The sequence below is a fragment of the Ochlerotatus camptorhynchus genome, unplaced genomic scaffold (assembly GCF_037179485.1).
Source record: "Ochlerotatus camptorhynchus isolate MF236.1 unplaced genomic scaffold, CSIRO-AGI_Acam_v1.1 ptg000391l, whole genome shotgun sequence".
Classification (NCBI taxonomy): domain Eukaryota; kingdom Metazoa; phylum Arthropoda; class Insecta; order Diptera; family Culicidae; genus Ochlerotatus; species Ochlerotatus camptorhynchus.
In genome coordinates this window covers 68,110-87,232 of record NW_027040878.1, presented here as the reverse complement: position 1 = coordinate 87,232, position 19,123 = coordinate 68,110, and the positions used below count along the sequence as shown (strand labels likewise).

General features: G+C 42.5%; 1 protein-coding gene across 1 annotated transcript in view; it reads left to right on the top strand.

The window, feature by feature from the left end:
* Positions 1-17,877, top strand: part of LOC135710564 (uncharacterized) — a 46,678-nt gene extending 28,801 nt beyond the window's left edge. Inside the window, exons 2-3 of the mRNA XM_065233179.1 lie at positions 5,916-6,276; positions 16,354-17,877. Of these exons, the coding sequence (XP_065089251.1) occupies positions 6,255-6,276; positions 16,354-16,628 (297 nt within the window). The 5' untranslated portion in view covers positions 5,916-6,254 and the 3' untranslated portion in view covers positions 16,629-17,877. The remainder of the gene's footprint in view (positions 1-5,915; positions 6,277-16,353) is intronic.
* Positions 17,878-19,123: the final 1,246 nt, after the last annotated feature.

The following is a 19,123-nucleotide window of genomic DNA, read 5'->3' as shown; positions in this document are numbered from 1 at the left end:
GGTGACGACCTTGAATGGTTTCTCACCGGGACTGTCGTGGGTGAAGAATTCCACCTTGGAAGACCTCAGGTGGGCGATGACCAAGTCAGATCTGCGATGAACTCGTTAGGATGGGCATTTTTTACTACCAACGGAGGAAGCTTCTCTTTTGCCGCGCTCAAGTCGGCAGCATTTCCGTTTTCGGCAGCGTCACCGAAATTTCGGATAATCACTATGGGAGCTTTTCGAAATCATCGTGATGTTATGGATTCCTTTGCAACACATCGGGTGTGATCTTCCTTTAGTTGTCTCTTTACTTTCATTCCATTATTATACTTACCTTACCAATCAGGCTAAGGTCTTGTTGTCCTCTGCTGTCCGAAGAAGTCGTCTCCACTCTACTAGATCCATGACCACACTTCGCCAGCCTCGTAGTCTGCGAAGGGTCCGCAGGTCGCCTTCTCCTTGGTCGATCCACCTTACCCGCTGCGCGCCTCTTCTTCTTGTTCCTGTTGGGTCGCTTTCAAGAACCATTTTCACTGGGTCGTCGTACGGTATTCTTACGACGTGCCCAGCCCACCGTAGTCGCCCAATTTTTACAATGTGGACGATGGATGGTTCTCACAGCAGCTGGTGTAATTCGTGGTTCATTCGCCTCCTCCACGTTCCGTCATCCATCTGCACTCCACCGTAAATGATACGCAACACCTTCCATTCGAAAACACCAAGTGCGCGTTGGTCCTCCACGAGCATAGTCCAGGTCTCGTGGCCGTAGAGGACCACCGGTCTAATCAGCGTCTTGTAGACAGTCAACCTCGTGCGGCGGCGAATTTTATTCGACCGGAGCGTCCTCCGGAGTCCAAAGTAGGCACGATTCCCTGCCATAATGCGTCTTTGAATTTCTCTGCTGGTATCATTTTCGGCGGTCACCAGTGAGCCCAAATACACGAACTCATCGACCACCTCGGTTTCGTCACTGTCAATCTGAACTCGGGGTGGGAGGCTAACATTGTCTTCCCTAGAACATCTTCCATTCATGTATTTTGTCTTCGATGCGTTGATGGCAAGTCCAATCCGCCTAGTTTCAGCCTTCAGTCTGATGTACGTGGATGGACTTCCATTATTATATGAAACATTATATGTTGGGTACGGAAGAGTACAATTAGAGGTTATTAAACTTGATCAAGTCGAACAGCGAGGATAGTTCACAGCCGACCGATAGTTGTCTTCCTACAGTGGGTGATAGTTTCATATCATCATCTCATCAGAACGCTCGTACAAGATGGATTAGTATAGTCCGATAAACACTACTCACTCATGAAAAGTTCACTATTTTTCATAAGAAATACAATCAAAATTACGGTCAGATTTGGGCCAGTTTCATGCAACTGGAAGGTGTATGCTGGTCACAGTGGCCACTAATGTCTTTCCAAATTGATTTCCTACGCAAGTGACCAATCTTTGATTTGAATTTCGCGAATAAACACGAGGGGCATTTTTTTTAAGCAAAAATTGCCATACGAAATCCTCATAGTTTATATTAGTAAACAAATTAACAATTTCTTATTTGTGTGCCACCTCTACTAATTCATCTCGACGCTCGTATATTTTAGTCTTGGAGCACCTAGATTGACATGGGTTGTTCTAAGCTTGTACGTTGAGACGCACTGAGAGTGCCTGTGCACGTCTCAGCTGTTGACCAAACGGTTGAAACTAACGATTTTTAATCGGTTCACTACTTGACTTGGCCCCATGTAAATCGATTAACGTACCCCATTCTAATCGAAATTCTAGTACTACACCATGTTTGTTTTGATTCGCTATGCATGTTTGACAGATAAAATGAGGGGTTGGTGGATTTTCGTATGTTTCGAGGGGTGCATCGATTAGCTTGGGACCGAAGACAGTACCAGAGCTGAGTCATAAAAAATGAGTACGTTTCTTTGGGACCTTCTGGTCTTAGTGTTACCTTTATGTGTAGACGGTGACTAAAGGGCGAACACGAAATTATTGCGACACCGAAAATGTCATGCCAATTTTCTTATAATGTTTAGAATCAAACCAAAATTTTAGGGTAGTTTTATACATATATTTACTTCAAAAATCAAAAGAAAAGTTAATCGATGGAGCCTTGAGTGTAAAATTGAACGCATTTTCGTTTGATGCCTTCCATCAAAGTCTTTACAGTGTCATCCGGTACCAGTTTCTCAGTTTTTTTTTCCATTTTTTTAACATGACCTTCTCGTCTTTGACTGTCTTCTTGCTCTTCCGAAGTTCCCGCTTCATTATTGCCCAGTACTGCTCCACCGGGCGCAGCTCCGGACAGTTTGGCGGATTCATGTCCTTTGGAACAAAATGGACAGAATTGGCCTCATACCACTCCAGGACACTTTTAGAATAGTGGCATGATGCCAAATCTGGCCAAAATAGCGGAGCTTCGTCGTGCTGCTGCAAGAACGGCAAAAGGCGCTTCTCGAAGCACTCAGATTTGTAGATCTCACCATTTACTGTGCCCTTTGTCACGAAAGGCTCATTCCTCAGTCCGCAAGAGCAGATGGCCTGCCAAATGAGATATTTGGAGGCGAACTTCGACATTTTCTTCTTCTTAAATTTGTCGTCCACATCGAACTTGCTCTTGCCGGTGAAAAACTCCAACCCCGGAATTTGCTTAAAATCGGCTTTTATATACGTTTCGTCGTCCATCACACAGCAGCCATATTTTAACAGCATCTTCTCGTAGAGCTTCCGTGCCCGAGTTTTAGCCGTCGATTGTTGCCGCTCATCGCGGTTTGGGAAGTTCTGTACCTTGTATGTATGTAGTCCAGCTCTCTTCTTTGCATTCTGGACGTAGCTCTGCGACATGCCGATCTTTTTAGCCAAATCACGGCTTGAGACGTTGGGATTTGCTTTTATCATCCGCTTCACCTTTCCCTCCGTCTTTTTGTTCTCCGGTCCCGGTTTTCTTCCAGCTCCTTTGCCGTGGTCCAACGTCAACCGCTCTTGGAACCGCTTCAACACTCTGGAGACGGTTGAATAGTGAATGTTCAACATTTTTCCCAACTGCCGGTGCGACAGGTCAGGAAATTCCAGGTGTTTGGAAATAATTTGTTCTCTCAACTCGCGTTGGTTCACCTCCATTTTCGTTGAATCGAAAAACACGACTTCAAGTTTGACAGCATGTACACAATACACATCAATGAGAAAGTGTGCAAAATTTGGTTGATTTTTACCCAATGGTAAAAAAAGTTATGCCCTGTTGAATGTGTCGCAATAATTTCGTGTTCGCCCTTTACATCTCAGCCATTTGACAGGTCTTCTGCTCGGTTTGGATGGCGTTTTCCATGCCGTTGACAGATATCCGGCTGTTTCAATTTTGACGTGCCGTCACTCTAGGTGCACTATTTATTCGAGAAATGTCCATATATTTTCAAAAAGAATGAAATCCTAATGACTGACACTATGGAACTACTTTCTACGATGGTCAGAACAATAATTAATTTAATTTTATTACAATTCAAATCATACAATCATCAATCATAATGGATTACCTAGCACTTCTACCTCAAGGATCAGTTACTTGGTGGTGCCATGTCTGTCGTCATCGACGTTTGTTCTCGCTGCGTGTGCTACTCCGTCAGCAGATTTGGTAGATGTCGTTTGATCACCGATGAACCGACGTTCCAGCTCAAAGAAGGTGCATTCAAATTCTTGCCCAAGACGCCATATTTAAAATACGTTAAACACTACCGCCATCTACTCATCTGATTGCGTTATATCGTTAGCAAGGACATTTATATTGACTTGGTTTGCCTCTCGCCTCATTTGACAGATCTGATCTCCCGTTTGGCAGATTGAAACGCTCATTTGACAATTCGAATTGTGGACAAACGAAATGTTCCAGTGGCATGTCGGTTCGTCGGAGGTTTGATGGCCTGTTGCTTGGTAAAGAAAGGATTGATTGGCGTTGCATTTGTTGGTATGGTTCGTGATTGTTCTTTCTAGCGTGGTCAAGGCATTTGCTAGCTATTGTTGTTGGTTATGGTGTAGGTGATGGTCTAAGTCTTTTGTCGCTGATAAAGAAAGGTGTTTGACTTATGTAAAATTGCATCATGTTGTATTTTGCCATTCGTCACGACTTGGAGCCTTCTGCACTTTGTACGTATGCAGTTCTTGGTTCTCTGAACTAAAGACTTGGACAGATTAAACTTTTTGGCCACATCCCTGACCGAACCATTGAGATTCCGCTTGAACGCTTTCACGACACGCTTGTGGTCCTCATCACTAATAGAACATCCATTATGACCGCATTTCTCCTTCCGTTCGATGCTCAGAGTTCCGTAGTAACGTTTAATGATGAGAGAGTTGAAGATTTTCCAGGTGCTTGTGCAAAATCAATTCGCGACGTTACTTTTCGGGTGACACCATTTTTTCTAACTTTCGAAAAACTGACAGCGATAAAAATACAGTGTAAACAACACACAAAATACAGTGTAAACAACAATAGAAATTTACACTGTTATTTAAAAGTGAGTAATTTACAATAATTTTGGTGAACTTCACGGGAGACAAGGTCCCGTTTCAGCACACTCAACTCGTATTTTTGTTATGGTTCTACTATGAAATACGTATTTCGAAAACAGTCCCACAAACCACCCTATCACTTTCTGCCAAGTTGTCAGTCCGGTTGTCTATCAAACTCTTACCACGGACCAGCCCCCTTAACCGAGTGTGTGCGATCTCTGAGCGCCTCTAGAAAAAGAAAACTCCAACTGAACAAAAATACACGCCAAAAATCCGCAAAACAACCTCCATTGAACGCTTGATAAACATTGGCCTACGTGCCGCCTACTCGGTCGTAGGATTACATCGTTCTACCGGCCACCAGAATCAACTGATCAAATTCGGTGTATTTGCATGGTCGTTGAGTCTGACTCATATTTGTGTTCCATTTACTCAAATTCGCAGCAACGTATGTCATTCATAGACTGAGTAGCATTTTACTAAGTCTATGAGTGACCTACGTTTTTGCGATTTTGAGTAAACGAAACACAAATATGACTCTGATTCAATGGCGAGTGTGAATGTTTGACCTAGATGCTTTCCGTGAACAAAGATTGCTAATTTGCAGAGGATCTCTAGGTTATCGCAGCGTTGTTGCTGATAAGAACCGATCTGGTTCATCTGAGGTTTAATTCATTCGAATGGAAAGCAGCAGCAGGGTGAGGTGAGTGCACCCGGCTAATAATATGTGTGTTTGGATTTTGACACCACAGCACAGCAGGTGGCATAAATAAAGTTGATTGAAGCAATTAGCTTTAGATAAGATCGATGCTAGTTCTAATTTGTAACAAAGGATTTCTTATCGCGGCCGGTCTTAATCGGCGATAACGAGCGATGGAATTTGAAATTTGAACCCCGAAACAAGCCGGGCAAAGTTGAACAGACGAACTAATTTGTGTAAATGTATAGTGCAGCAACGGTTGATGATCCAGTGGCCCAGTTTTTTTGCCATAACCTAATTCAGTCAAACTTGATTAAAATCGAACATTTTAAATAAAATATAATAAATCGCAGCGCAAATCCGTTCTCGCCGAGGTCAAACAACTTGAAAATTGCGAGGACCGAATTCGCCAAACACACCTACCTACACAGTGAGGAAGGCTGAATCATTCTACCACAGACAAGCAGATGTACTTTGACGTTTCTATACATTGCATAGAAGTTATATGCAACATTGGTAAGCAGGTTTTTATACCGCGAATAACTCGCAAGATGTTGTTAGTGATTCCGTGACGGTATTTTAAAGGAAAATTTATTTAAAGTATTACATCTGATTGCCTGTGACTCTACCTCCGTCTCGAACTCGACTACAGAAATCCACTCCAACCTGTTTATATTGTATGATAATTCAGTATTTTTCCATTTCTCCTTCGCAGATTGCACATTCAAAACTCGAAACCATCACCATTCATCGCCAACAGACAGAGCATACCGTGTGTGTGTGTGTGTGTTGAGGATTGTACCCCTTTTTCATGGTTTTAGCAACAACAAAAAAAAAGGAGTTCACAATCAATAACAACAACAACACAGAACCAACCGTCGATTAGGGCAAAATAAAAGTTGCCCCATCATAAGCGACAAACGAAAAGGCGACAGACAGGAAGTTTTGGCTCAATTCGAGGAAAATACAAGAAGCGATTACGATTGAAAGCCCAAAGATAGCACGGTTCTGGAGAAGGCGGATTTTGATCGAACAATTGCGATTCTGAAGTTTCATGGACACAATGACGATTTCAGGTGAGATAAGAATAGTCATTATTTTTTTTATATTTTAGGAAGTTGTTGATTGGTTGGGTAATATCCTGCGATTTCGTGATGGAGAATTGTACGAATATGTTTTTGTATTTCGTCAGAAGGCAAAATGATCCGAGATGGTATCAATTTAATTTCTTTCAATTTCGATAAATCATGCCATGAACTGTAGCAATGGGTAAATTCCGATCAACTACACACTAATTCAGCGTTTAGTTGAACTTTTACTGAAAATCCACTTAAAATCAGACTAATAACTGATAGTAGTAGTAGTAAAATTATGTTTATTTCTGTTGATTATGATAGTACATTGAATTAATATTTTAATTGATTAGCCTACCTGGCTCTTCATCTTTGTTTAATTTGATATTTCAATTTAATATTTGAGTTTTTCAACTAGTTTACAGAATACCCCTTTGGGGGGGGGGGGGGGGGTCGTTTTGTTTGAATTGAAAAAAGTGATAACCTACCTATGATCACGTATGATCTGATGATTTGATCTCAGACAGGTGTCTCTGAACCTTTCCAGGATGAAAACTCTCGGTTCTTCTAATGTCTGAATTCCAGCCAGGAGGTGGATCTCAGAATTTTTAAAAAAACTGTTTAGGACCATCCTAAGGATCTTATTCTGGATCCTTTGGACTTTAAAGTGATGCCATTTGGTGCAGCTCGCCCAGATTGGCATCCCGTATTCTATTACGGGAAGAATGATTTGTTTGTAGACAGCAAGTTTATTTTTCAGGGATAGAGTAGACCTCCTGTTGATGAGTGGATACAGTGATCTTATCAAGATGTTGCACTTGGTTTTGGTTTTGTCAACGTGCTCCCTGAACATCTCCTCCATGTTCCATATACTCCATATTCAAGAACACTGCGGACCATAGAGCAGTACAGCGGTTTCAGGGCGTAAACGTCGTCGAATTGTGCAGTATTGCGGCGCAAAAATCCTAGTATAGAGTTGGCCTTAACCGTAGTTTGCTGTCCAAGATGAGCCCAATATCCTTAATGGCATTAACCCTTTCCAGCGGCGATTGATTCATAGAGTAATCAAAAATGATTGGAGAGTGAGAGCGGGTAAGGGTAATCACTTTGCATTCGGCAGCATTGGCTTGCATTCCATTCATCTGACACCAGGATGACAATCGCTCTATATCAGCTTGTAGTGCGCAACAATCCACGATCGTTTTGATCACACGGTACAGCTTAAGATCATCCGCATATAGCAACTTACTGGAACTTAGCATATCACACACGTCGTTAATAAACAGAACGAAAATGAGAGGTCCTAGGTGACTCCCTTGTGGAACCCCCGATGGTATATGGAATACCTCGGATCTGGAATCGCGTACCTTAAAGAAAGCCTTCCTGGATGATAAGTATGATTTCAACCAACAAACGATCCAGGTGGTTTAGCTTCATAATGGCTAGGTCGTGAGGGACTTTGTCAAAAGCCTTAGAGAAGTCGATGTAAATGGAGTCCACTTGCTGACGCTTCGCGATGCTACCTATATGAGTGTTCGTTTAGTCATCAAGTTAACGCTTTTTCATGAATCCATGCTGAAACTCTTAGATTATGGCTTGAACAGCTGGATACAACTTCTCATGCAGAAGACTTTCGAGAACTTTGGCCAAGCAGTTCAGGATCGAGATAGCTCGGTAATTTTCCACTTTGTGCATGTTACCGGACTTCCAGGCATCCGGAAAAACGCCATCCCCAAGCGATCGATTGAAAATAGACATAACGGGAGTGGCCAACGATGCTGCACAGTTCTTGACGAAAGACGGTGGAATACGGTCCGTGGAGTACGGAATACGTGGAATACGGAGATCTTATTATTCAACGACGGAACAAGTCTGGGAGATTTAGAGTGTGGAAAAACGATGACCTGGGTCTTTGCCACGTTGATACGGATCTTCCAGCTGTTGAAATATCAAGACAGGTCGTCCAGGCCTCCCTGAAGTTTGGCAGTTAGAGCTCCGATGACCCTACCCTTGAAGACGATGGATGTGTCATCTGCGAACAGAGATAACGATCCACCATCATGGAGAGCCAGCATATCGTAGGTTGAATATAATAGGGCCAAGGATGCTTCCTTGTGGAACCCCAACACCGATGTTGAAAGCATCCGATGTGATCCCATTGAGAGAGACTCGGAACGTCCTACGCGATTGATGGTTGTTTATTATCTTCATAGGATTGGAAGACCGTACTGCTGCAATTTGAACCACCATGCCCGAACGCTTTTTCAACGTCCAACAACGCCATGGCAGATGTTTTCGAAACAGACTTGTTCCGTCTGAGAATGTTTGTTACTCGAGTCAGCTGGTGGACGGTCGAACGACTTTTCCGAAAACCAAACTGTTCCTCGAGTAACAAGTTGTTTTCATCGGCAGATGTTAGGAGCCGGTGGTACAGTGCTCTTTCGAACAGTTTTTATAACCCTGAGAGAAGGCTGATTGGTCGATAACTTGAAGGAGAGGACGGATCCTTCCCAGGTATCCGGATGGGTATGACTTTAGCTGACTTCCAGCACGAGGGGAGGTAGCCATGTCGGAAGCACAGATTAAAAATCAGTGCCAGATGGATGTAGAATCTGGAACTCAAATGTTTGAGTTCCAGATTCAGGATGTTGTCGAAACCTGGGGCCTTCATGTTTTTAGATGATTTGATATAGGCCAACAGTTCGTCAGTCGTAATCTCGGATTCCTCGGAAAAAAATATTGGGAATCTGATGGAGGTTGGTTGCATTTTCAGCAACCTCAGATTCATGAGGGCTGACGATGTTTTGTCCGAGATTATGGGAGCTGACGAAGTGTTGACTTATGGCGGCAGTCTTCTCTTCAGGAGTTATCAGATGAACCACTGGGTCGCCGGGACTATCCAGTGGGGTCAGTGGTGGAATGGGTCTTGGCTTATTTTTAAGAATTTTGGTTAGTTTCCAAAAGGGCTTAGCACAATCTGGAAGAGAGCGGATCCTGTTAGCAAAGTCCTGATTTCTGAGGTCCATCATCCTGGCTTGGATGGTTTTTGTTAGGCGATTACAGTGGATCTTAAGGACAGGCAGACCAGAGCGTTGGTACTGCCTTCGGATGATGTTACGGAATCTGGTAGATCTGTCACGGTTCAGAGTATTGCTCACCTATCTGGATACTGACACGTGTTGTTCCTTGGCCCGGGATATCACCTCCTCGATGGAATGCAGACACCGGTCAACGTCTTCGGGCGTCCCCGGAAGGATACCGTAGTCGACAATGGAGCCGACACAGTGTTGGAACTGATCCCAGCTGACGCGATGGTAGTTGCGTCGAGAAGCTTGGAATCGGTTGACGGATGAGCCCACATCGGCCACCACCGGATAGTGGTCCGAACTCAGCTCCTGGTGGGTCACAGGTTGCGAGATGTTGTCTCCCATATTGCTGACGAAGATGTCGATGGTGGAGTGTACGCCAGACCGGCTCCAGCGGGTGGGAGAGTCCGGCGCTAATATGGTGTAGTGAGCCTCTTGCAGGTCGTCGTTCAGGATTGTGCCGTTTTGGTTGCGTCGACTGTTGCCCCAAGCCTGGTGTTTGGGCGTTCAGGTCGCCAGCGATGATGTACTTCGCACGGCGTCGAGCTAGTCTGATGATGTCTCTCCGCAGGTCTGCTGCCGACCCGTTCCTGATGGTGGCTTGTTTGGGACAGTAGGCCGCAATGATGGTAATAGGGCCGACAGGAGTGGAGACTTCCACACCCACCGCTTCGATCATCTTCAGCTGGAAACTCGGTAGCAGTCGACAGCCAATATTTCTCCTTAATGCGATAGCAAATCCTCCTCTGCAGGAGCTGGTCCGGTCTAGTCTTACGAGACGAAAATCGGGGAGGTGAACATTTATCTCCGTCTTCAGGTGTGTTTCGGTGATGACGGCGATGTCTATGCTATGTTCATTGAGGAAATCAACGAACTCAATGATTTTGCACTTGAGCGAGCAAGCATTCCAGTAGGCTATTTTGATGACCTCAAGGTCCATATACGAGGGTCATAAGATTATGATCACCTCAGTCACGAGGATCACTAGTTCGTCGCTTGTGAGTGGAGAATTTTCTTCTGACTCACCTGACACAGCACGGGCGTACGATAATCCCGGGGCAGTAGAGCCATGGCTCGGCTGGGCCGCAGCGGCAGAGAGGCGATGCTGAACTGAACGGTGGCTGGGACCCGCTTGATCTGATGTTGGATTCGTAACGGAGGGAGCGCTGGTTTAATGGAAGCGGTGCTAGGTTCGGGACCATACGACGAGCCGGAAGTACTGGAAACGTGTCCATGTTGGCTATAAAAGCACGATTATTGCGGTGTCGACCAGGTTGGTTCCCCGTGGAAGCATGTTGACGGATATGGATGAAGGCCGCTCGCTTGGGACATCTCCTGTCGCTTCCCAGATGGTTTGAATCACAGTGAGCCCCAGCACATTTGCCACAACGAGCCTTCATGTGAAAATTCTTCGTACCGTGCCCAAATGCCAGACAATTAGTGCACTGTGTCACGGCTCGGTGCCGAGGGCGATACTGCTCCCAGGTACAACTGGTTCCGGAATGCACTGGTTTCATCACGTCTCGCAATGGGAAAAATATTTATTGGTTGCAGATGAAGGTGCTCCAATTCCGCTTTAATCTCCGCAACAGGGAGATTTGGAAGACCACGAAAGGGACGTCGTGAAGAAAAGTGCCAACAGCGTTGTAGTCCGCCAGCGTCGAGTTCAAGATTTTGATCCCCGTGCTGCACAGCATGAACAACGGATGTATTTGATTGTTTGCCAGCTCATTCCTGAGCAACGCGAGTTCCTTCGTCGAGGTGAACAGTGGAAGCACTTTTTCCCGTTTCTCAACTGGATCTATATCTACTTCTTCGGGGAGTGCCGAGAGCGGATTACTCTGAAGCAACCTTTCCGTGTGGTTGCTGGCAGCAGCTTTCTTGCGAGGCTTGTTTCTTCAACGGGTGAGTGGAGGCATTCAATTGTTGCTCCACTACCGCCGATTTAGCGACTGCCACAAGAGAGGCGAGAACTGACGACACGTTGCTAGCCAAAGCAAAAGCTTGCAACGGGTACCACGAGCAACGACCGACTTAAAACACCGAACGACTCGAGAGAGCGAGCGAAAAGAAAACCGAACTTACAGCTTGATGGGCAAGCAGATAATCTAATAACTGACATACAGTTAGTACAAACATATGCAATTAGATTAACATCCGAAGTCCATCCATTTTTACATATTCTGCACAATAGATACTTTCTGCCCCGCCCCATTCATAAAAAAACGGTGGGAAATCCTGTCAGGGGCGGGACTTAGAAAGTTTGTTTTGTGCAGAATATGTAAAGAAGGAGGGACGTTGGATGTTAACCTAACTGCATATACCGTGCATCATAGAGAAAAAAGGGCGTGGGGAAGTTGAAACGGTAGATGTATATCTCAGGTGAAGTGAATAATCACTGAGATTATTTCTAATTTAGTAGTTTGCGGTAGTACACAATGCCTCTTAAAAATAACTACAATGAATATTCACTTCCGCTAAGAGTTACACGTACCGTTTCAACTTTCCCCGGTGTACCTTAACTATGATGCTTACAGGGCTAGTAGCTGAGACGCTTTGTAGTGACTTGGTCATTTTTTTTTTCAAGCCAAGGCCAAGTCACTAAAGTCACTTTTTCTTGTAATCAGTCACTATTTTTAACTTTTCTAGTGTGAATTTATTACAAGATTGATCATCATTTCTTTGTGAATTGTTATCGTCTTTCTAATCTACATGATGTCAACTCATTTTTCAAAACAAAATTACCTGTGTTTTCCAGGTTTTTTTTTCCAGAACTTTAACTTTAATAAAAAAGTTTTTTAAAAGCCTTGAAAAAATCGCTTTTTTCCAGCACTTAACCCATGACATGGCAATCAGTTTTAAAGAATCAGCTTAGCAATCAAATCCATTGAATGTTGAAGTTCAACACTTACTTAATTACTCAATTCAACAAAGTTAAAAAAACTTACTTAATTTGAGTAAGTCCAAGATCTAAACATATTTAATGGCTTGAAGTTTCGTATTCCATGTACAAGTTCAAGATATTGAAAATTTTCAAAGTACCAGAATTAAGGAAAAAAAAAAATAACGATCTATTTCAAGTTCGTAATTAACTTTATGAAAGATTAGAGATCTTCATTGTAGTCTCATTAACTTCACAGCAATTGTAGGAACTTTGAAGGAGTTCTAAGGAATGAAAGGAAATGGTCAGAATTTCAGTGAAGCTCCATTAACAAACTGCGGGAACATAAGGGAAGTTAACACGCTGAAAATATGGGGTACTTAGTGGAAGCTTTATGAACCTCAAAGTGGTTCTTTAAGCCTCCGAAAATTTTCAGGAACTTTTATGAAGTTCCCAGAATTTCAGAGAACTTCACAGATGTCAAGCGAACTTGAGAAATATAGAAAACTTGACGTAGGACTACGTCTTTAATTTCTATACTGGGGATCACATTAAAAAAATCAAAATTCACACATGTAACGAAAAATCCTAACCACGGACGCAACGATAGAGCGGAAATCGAACACACGACACATTGCGCATGCTCACATGAGCGAGCTCAATGCTCGGTGGACCGCTCACCATTTCACCAATGAAAGGAAGGGAGGAGAGAAGCAGCGATAGTAAAATCGTTTTCTTCGTCATTTGCTTTCGAGCAACGAACGGATAAGCGTCGGACACGACGTATGAGTGGAACAGCCCGAATCGCACCAATACGAAGACAACGATGAAAGCACCCACATCGACCGGAGAAAAGGTTTCCCGCAATAGGTAGCATGACTAGGCCGCCGTCCTCCGATTGGCATCGACTTGTACTGGTGTGGCCACCATTTGAAAAACAACCGGCCCTTTTCACCAATTCCAAAACGGAAAGAGTTGAGAACTAAATGATTAACACATCTGTTCCGTCCACTAGCGGTCCAACGTCACGCTTCCGCTCGTGGCCCTAGGCACAGACCCTTTTACTTTTGACGTAGGACTGCGTCTGTGATTTCTATATGGGGGTAAACTTTGTGAAAACCGAAAATGGAACATGTTACAAAATTATGAAAGATTTTGAACGTTAATAACTCAGCTGCTCCTGAACCAATTTCAATAATTTTATCACCAATCGATCAGAAATATTTCGACGCATGTCAAATGTCACTATTGAAAATTGCACGAATGAAAATTATCACCGATTGCCAGTGAAAAGCGACACAGATTTCAAAGTTGAATTCCATCCGGTCTCACTAAACGGTGTTTATTTAATCACCGCGTGCTGAGTGGTGGTGTTCTCCAGTATACAACGAAAGGCTGTCTGCAAGCAGCGAGCTGCATCCGACTTGAGCATCCATAGAAGGAGGAAGAAGCCGCACCGCTATTGATCGGAATCAGTAGCTCTTTGTGAGTCATTGTGGGCCATCTATGTCAAGCGCGTCATACTAAAGATTATAAACAGAGAGAACCCCGCTCATATTCCAACTCCTACACAAAACACAAGCTCCTGCTGCAGTTTACAAATAAGATTTATTATATAAGTCCACGTAGTCCTACGTCACCATTGCGTACAACCCCATAGGGCTGGGCTGTTCCTTGTAGTTTTTAAGAAGTTCTAAGCACCTCAGAAATGCTAGATCTAAAGCTCTTTGGGGAATTTCAGATCTCCAGAGCAGTTCCCGCAACTTTAGTCCAGACTTTTGGAGCAGTTTGAAGATCTATAATCGTAAATTTTGAAAAAAATTATGATGTGCTGGAAAAAAATCGAGAACCCTTAAGATGTTCCGAGAATTTTAGGGAAGTACTGAGACCTTCAAAGAATTTATGAAATATTTCAGGAATTTCATAGAAGTCCAGAGAATTTCAGAGAAATTTAAATGTGTTTACGGGAATTCCATTTATTTCCGAGTAGAACCGAGATCTTCAATAGAATTGAGAGCTGTAGGGAAGCTTTGAGAACATCAAGACAGATCAGAGAATCAAAAGGCAGTTCAAATAATTTCGAGGAAGTTGTAGAAACCTTAAAAAAGTTTCGAGAAACGCAGGGAATTTCCGGAAACTTCAGCAAAGCTCCGAGAGAATTTCTGAAACGTTGATAAAAATTATATGAAAACCCGTAAAACGTGACAGTATTTTAAGGGTGTTATATCACCGACGAACCGACGTGACAGCTCATAGAAGTTACTTTAAACATCTTGCCCAAGACGCCATATTAAAAATACGTTAAACACTACCGCCATCTACTCATCCGATCGCGACATATCATGAGCAAGGACACGAACACACGTTAAATTTATATTGACCTGATTTGCGTCTCACCTCGTTTGACAGATCTGATCGCCAGTTGGACAGATCAAATCGCTCATTTGACAAATCTAATTGCGGACAAACGAAATGCTCCAGTGTCATGTCGGTTCGTCGGTGGTTATATCATGGGGATTTCAAGAACATAAAATATGCGAAAATTTAGCCAAGTTGATTAGAGAACATCAACGAAGTTCCAGCGACTTACAAGAAGTTCCGTGGAATTATGGGGTATTCCAAGAATTCTACGAATGATCAGAAAATGTCAGAATCCTCAGAGAATTATGAATATGCACACTTAGAAATGATTACCGACTTCGGTAAATTTCAGCGAACTTTCAACAGCTGAACTGTTCGGTTAAAATCAGGCATTTTAAAGCTTCCAAGCGAAGGGAGGCGACACATCTAAATCTCAAAATTAGATGCTCAACATATCTCACACTAGCGAATCAATCTTCGAAAAATCTTCTTTCATTTGTTGCATCTACTGCATCGAGCATCATCTTTTTGCAGGAAATCTTCAGAATCGTCATCAATCTTCTTTCTATCTACTCAGCGTGCGCGCAGCTAGCCACAGCACAACACAATATTTTCTGCAGCGTAGATAGAGTCGTTCCCCTCGCTTCAAAGCATGAAAAACTTCACCGCAATGGCAAGACTCAATTATTTAAACAAGCCTGACAGTGTTTTGAAATAAAAGTTTAGTGAAACAGCTTTTGAAATAAGGGTCAAAATTTTACGGAACGTTCAGCTGTTGAAATTTCGGTAAAAATTATCTAAGACGGTAATGATTTCTAAGTGTGTGTATCAGAAAATTTGCTGAATTATTAAACAAATTTAGAGAACTTCAGATAAGTTCAGGAAAAATTAGTGAGCGTTTGTAATGTTTATAATCAGTGTTGGCAAAATCATCAATCAAGTAATATTTTTCCGCTTTCATACGCTCTCAATATCACGTGATTCATGCGTGATATTGGATCAACATATCATGCTTGATATTGATTTTACAAGCTCCTTTGATATTGTGAGACTGTTCACAGCATGCAAAAATCAAGCTGAGCTTGACTCGACACAAAAATGATTCCGTTGCACATCGTTTTCTTAGAAAGAGAAAACATAGTTTGCTATCTCTTTTTACTCTTCACCGATGGCAGACACGAAGGGACTGCTGCCAGCCGTTATGGAAGTTTCGGTTGCATTCGGATGTAAAGCAAAAACCATTAAACTCAATCTCACCACAGTTTGGTGAGATTTGCAGTTGGTGAGTTTTGTCAGCTCGATATTCCAAGCTGCGATATCACAGTTTGCAAAATCAACCGCAAATGTTTGTTCTACGAAAATCAAGCGTGATCTAGGGCATTGGTGAGATTTGATTTTTTGATATTTTTCCAACACTGGTTATAATACTTAAGAAAAGTATTGGTGAAAATAACCCTTCTTTTGAATCAACCTCTTACTGATTCACTGACAATCTGACGCATATTTTTTGGTTTTCTGAAATTCCTGAAAGCTAATCTATTTATTTTAATTTTGGCTGCAACAACAAACTTTGGCCACTGCCGATTTGGTAGCCATAAGTCCATAATAACAGCTTATAGCGCATTATCTACCGAACTTGATTTCGTTCCAAATACGATGCACATTAAACCATGACTTTGACTTACCCTCACCGCTAATGACCCATTGTTCGCCCATGCTCATAATCGCTTTTATTTGTGCTTATCATTCCAGCCATCCCCCCACAAGAGCCGATCTGGTGCCTGGAGCGTCGCGATTCCGGTCACCTCTTCTGGCGACGAGAATCGTCCAAGGTCAAGTTCCGGTACGACGTCGAAGTGCTGGAATTCACCAAGGACCCCTGCGAAGACCAGCTGCTGATCACCGACAGCGAACTGAAGGAGAAGAACGAGCACCACCTGTCGAACATGATCGTGGTGTGTGCGACCTGCGTGGCGGCCATTGCCGTCACGGTGGTCCTTCCCTGGTTCCTGATAGGATCCACCTAGGATGGCGATGGGAGAATCGAGACACCGAACACCACCACCACCTACCATCCACCAACGCCGGTGGAGATATTATTCTAGCAGTTAGTCTACTTAGCGGTTTTAAGCAAGAGTTACTGATGATGAATCGCACACTCACTTCTTGGGAACGATAGGCTTAGGGAAGAGCGATTTCCAATATTGATACGAACAACATTTAAACAAAGAACACACACGAAGCACACGTGTGCACGAAGCGATAAGCCTAGGAAGTGTCTTCTTTGCTGAAGCAATTTATCTAGATTTTTAAAAGGATTAGGTTTATGTTTTTAAGGAATGTGATTAGGGAAAGAAGTTTTACTCGATTGGAAGGATGTATATATTTGTATGAAAATTGTAACTGAAATTTTTAAACCGAGTCGCCTTCATAAAATGAATATACCGCTACCTGATTTTAAGGAAGAACCGTGCTGATGGTGAACCATTTGTTTAAAACTGCCAAATTGGGCACCCACGCACGGAATGCAAATACAAAGGCCAAGATTAATGAGCATGTATATTTTTGGAGGAATTTTTTCTCACTACTGAAAACAAACAACGCGTAACAGACGCCCCCCGGTTCATAGAACCAAGAGATTCAAGGAACAAACAAACAAACAACGAGTAATTTCGGAAAAGTCGATACTATGCGGAAACGATAGGAAAACAACGCTCAATTAGCGAGGGAGAGTTTGCGTTTTCTGCCAAAAATAAATTCCACTCTCGATCGCCTTCACCTCATCGCGAAAAGGGGAAAAATCAATGCAATCTGTCTGTCTGCTAATTTGTTGTAAACAGCAGAACCCGTTTGTTGATGGGCGGGAGTACATTAAGCGAAACAACGAAATGCTACTCATTTGGGAGGTGCTTATCGGAATTGGCAGATAGATTTCATCCAACGCTCGTAAAATACACACGCCTAGAACGGATAGAGTAAACAAATTGAACCATTTGCAATTCGGGACCAAACGAAACTAACTGAGGTGGAACTGATCTGTTTGTAGATATTCTCTAGGGAGTAGTTGTTTTCGTCTCTAAGTACTTTTTTTTCTCGAGATAAGTGGCGAAAGGTTTCGGTGGTGTTGATTTTTTCCGGGTTCTTCCTTCAACTGGAACGATGAGAGGTGATATTGAACGAAACGGTTCGAATTAGATTTATATATTGTATGTTATCAAGTGATAATAGTATTTAGGTTGTGAGAAGCATGAACATATTAAACGAATATTTAAACATTATGGATATGAGTGTCAGATGATCCGAAATTTCCAGAAAGACCACCTTATAGATGATAACTAAGCTATCGACTGAAACGGATGACAATTTAAAGTGTCACGAGATCTATTTTTTTCTAAATGGCTATTGATAAGCTTCGCAGATACTGGAGCATGTGTATTAGAGTCACGTCAAGAGAAAAACAGTGGAACTCGCATCACGGGTTTCGAAAGATGCCCTTTTCTTTCACTTGGCAACAGAGAGTAGTAATAATTATATCAATGATTTTATCAAATTATCATTAAATCAAATATTACAAATTCGCATTACTGATCATTACCAAATGAACCCCATGGCACTTTGTACTGCTTGTTTATGATCGATTATATTTTATATGTTATTACCTATCAGACCCAGATCAAGGAGTCTCTTGCTACTACTGGGTTGTCGGGTTAACTGTTGGGCATAAGCTAGTTACACTATTGTGTAGACGTTTGATGCAGCTATTGAACTAATTAAATAGGACACCTGAGTCAAAAGTCGAATAAAGGTTGAACACGAAAAAATCCGGACACATTAAGATCGCTGCCAATAAGGCCGGAACAAATCACAAGTTTTTCTTTTGTCGCTTGATACTCGCACCACTCGAAGGGAGAGGGGGGAGGGGGGCGGTTTACATCACATCTAAATCGTATATCCAGAAAACTTCGAGATTAGGGCGTAATTGCTTTTGTAAACAAGCACGTCATTCGACTATTTCTCGCGAATTAAAGCATAATCTAAAAAACTAACAATGCAAACAGGTAGAGGAATGATTCCTCTATCATTTGGTATAGTTTATTCGCAAGATTGTGCTTTTATTCGCGAGAAATCGGTGATTGACGTGTTTGTTTACAAAAGCAATTACGTCCAAATCTCAAAGTTATCGGAATATTTCAAACGTTTACATTACCTCTTAGCATTCGCTTTAGCCTTATACTTTTTGAAGCCGTGATTTTTGACACTAATGCAAAACAGGAGCCACAAATGTTGACTTTATTATGTGTAACACTCGGGACATTTCGCGCATAAGTTGTTGTTTCCTTTCAGAAAGAACATTGGTAATAACGTAAATGACCCAAGTAACAATCTAAATGCTTGAAAGATTTATTCTTATTTTATCATTGTTTTATCATAGCATCCCTTGCAGCCTGTGGTTGTATTACGGTTTTGTGAGCTTGTCATAAAATCAGGCCGTCAAGTCATCTATAAAACTGTTTCATGACTA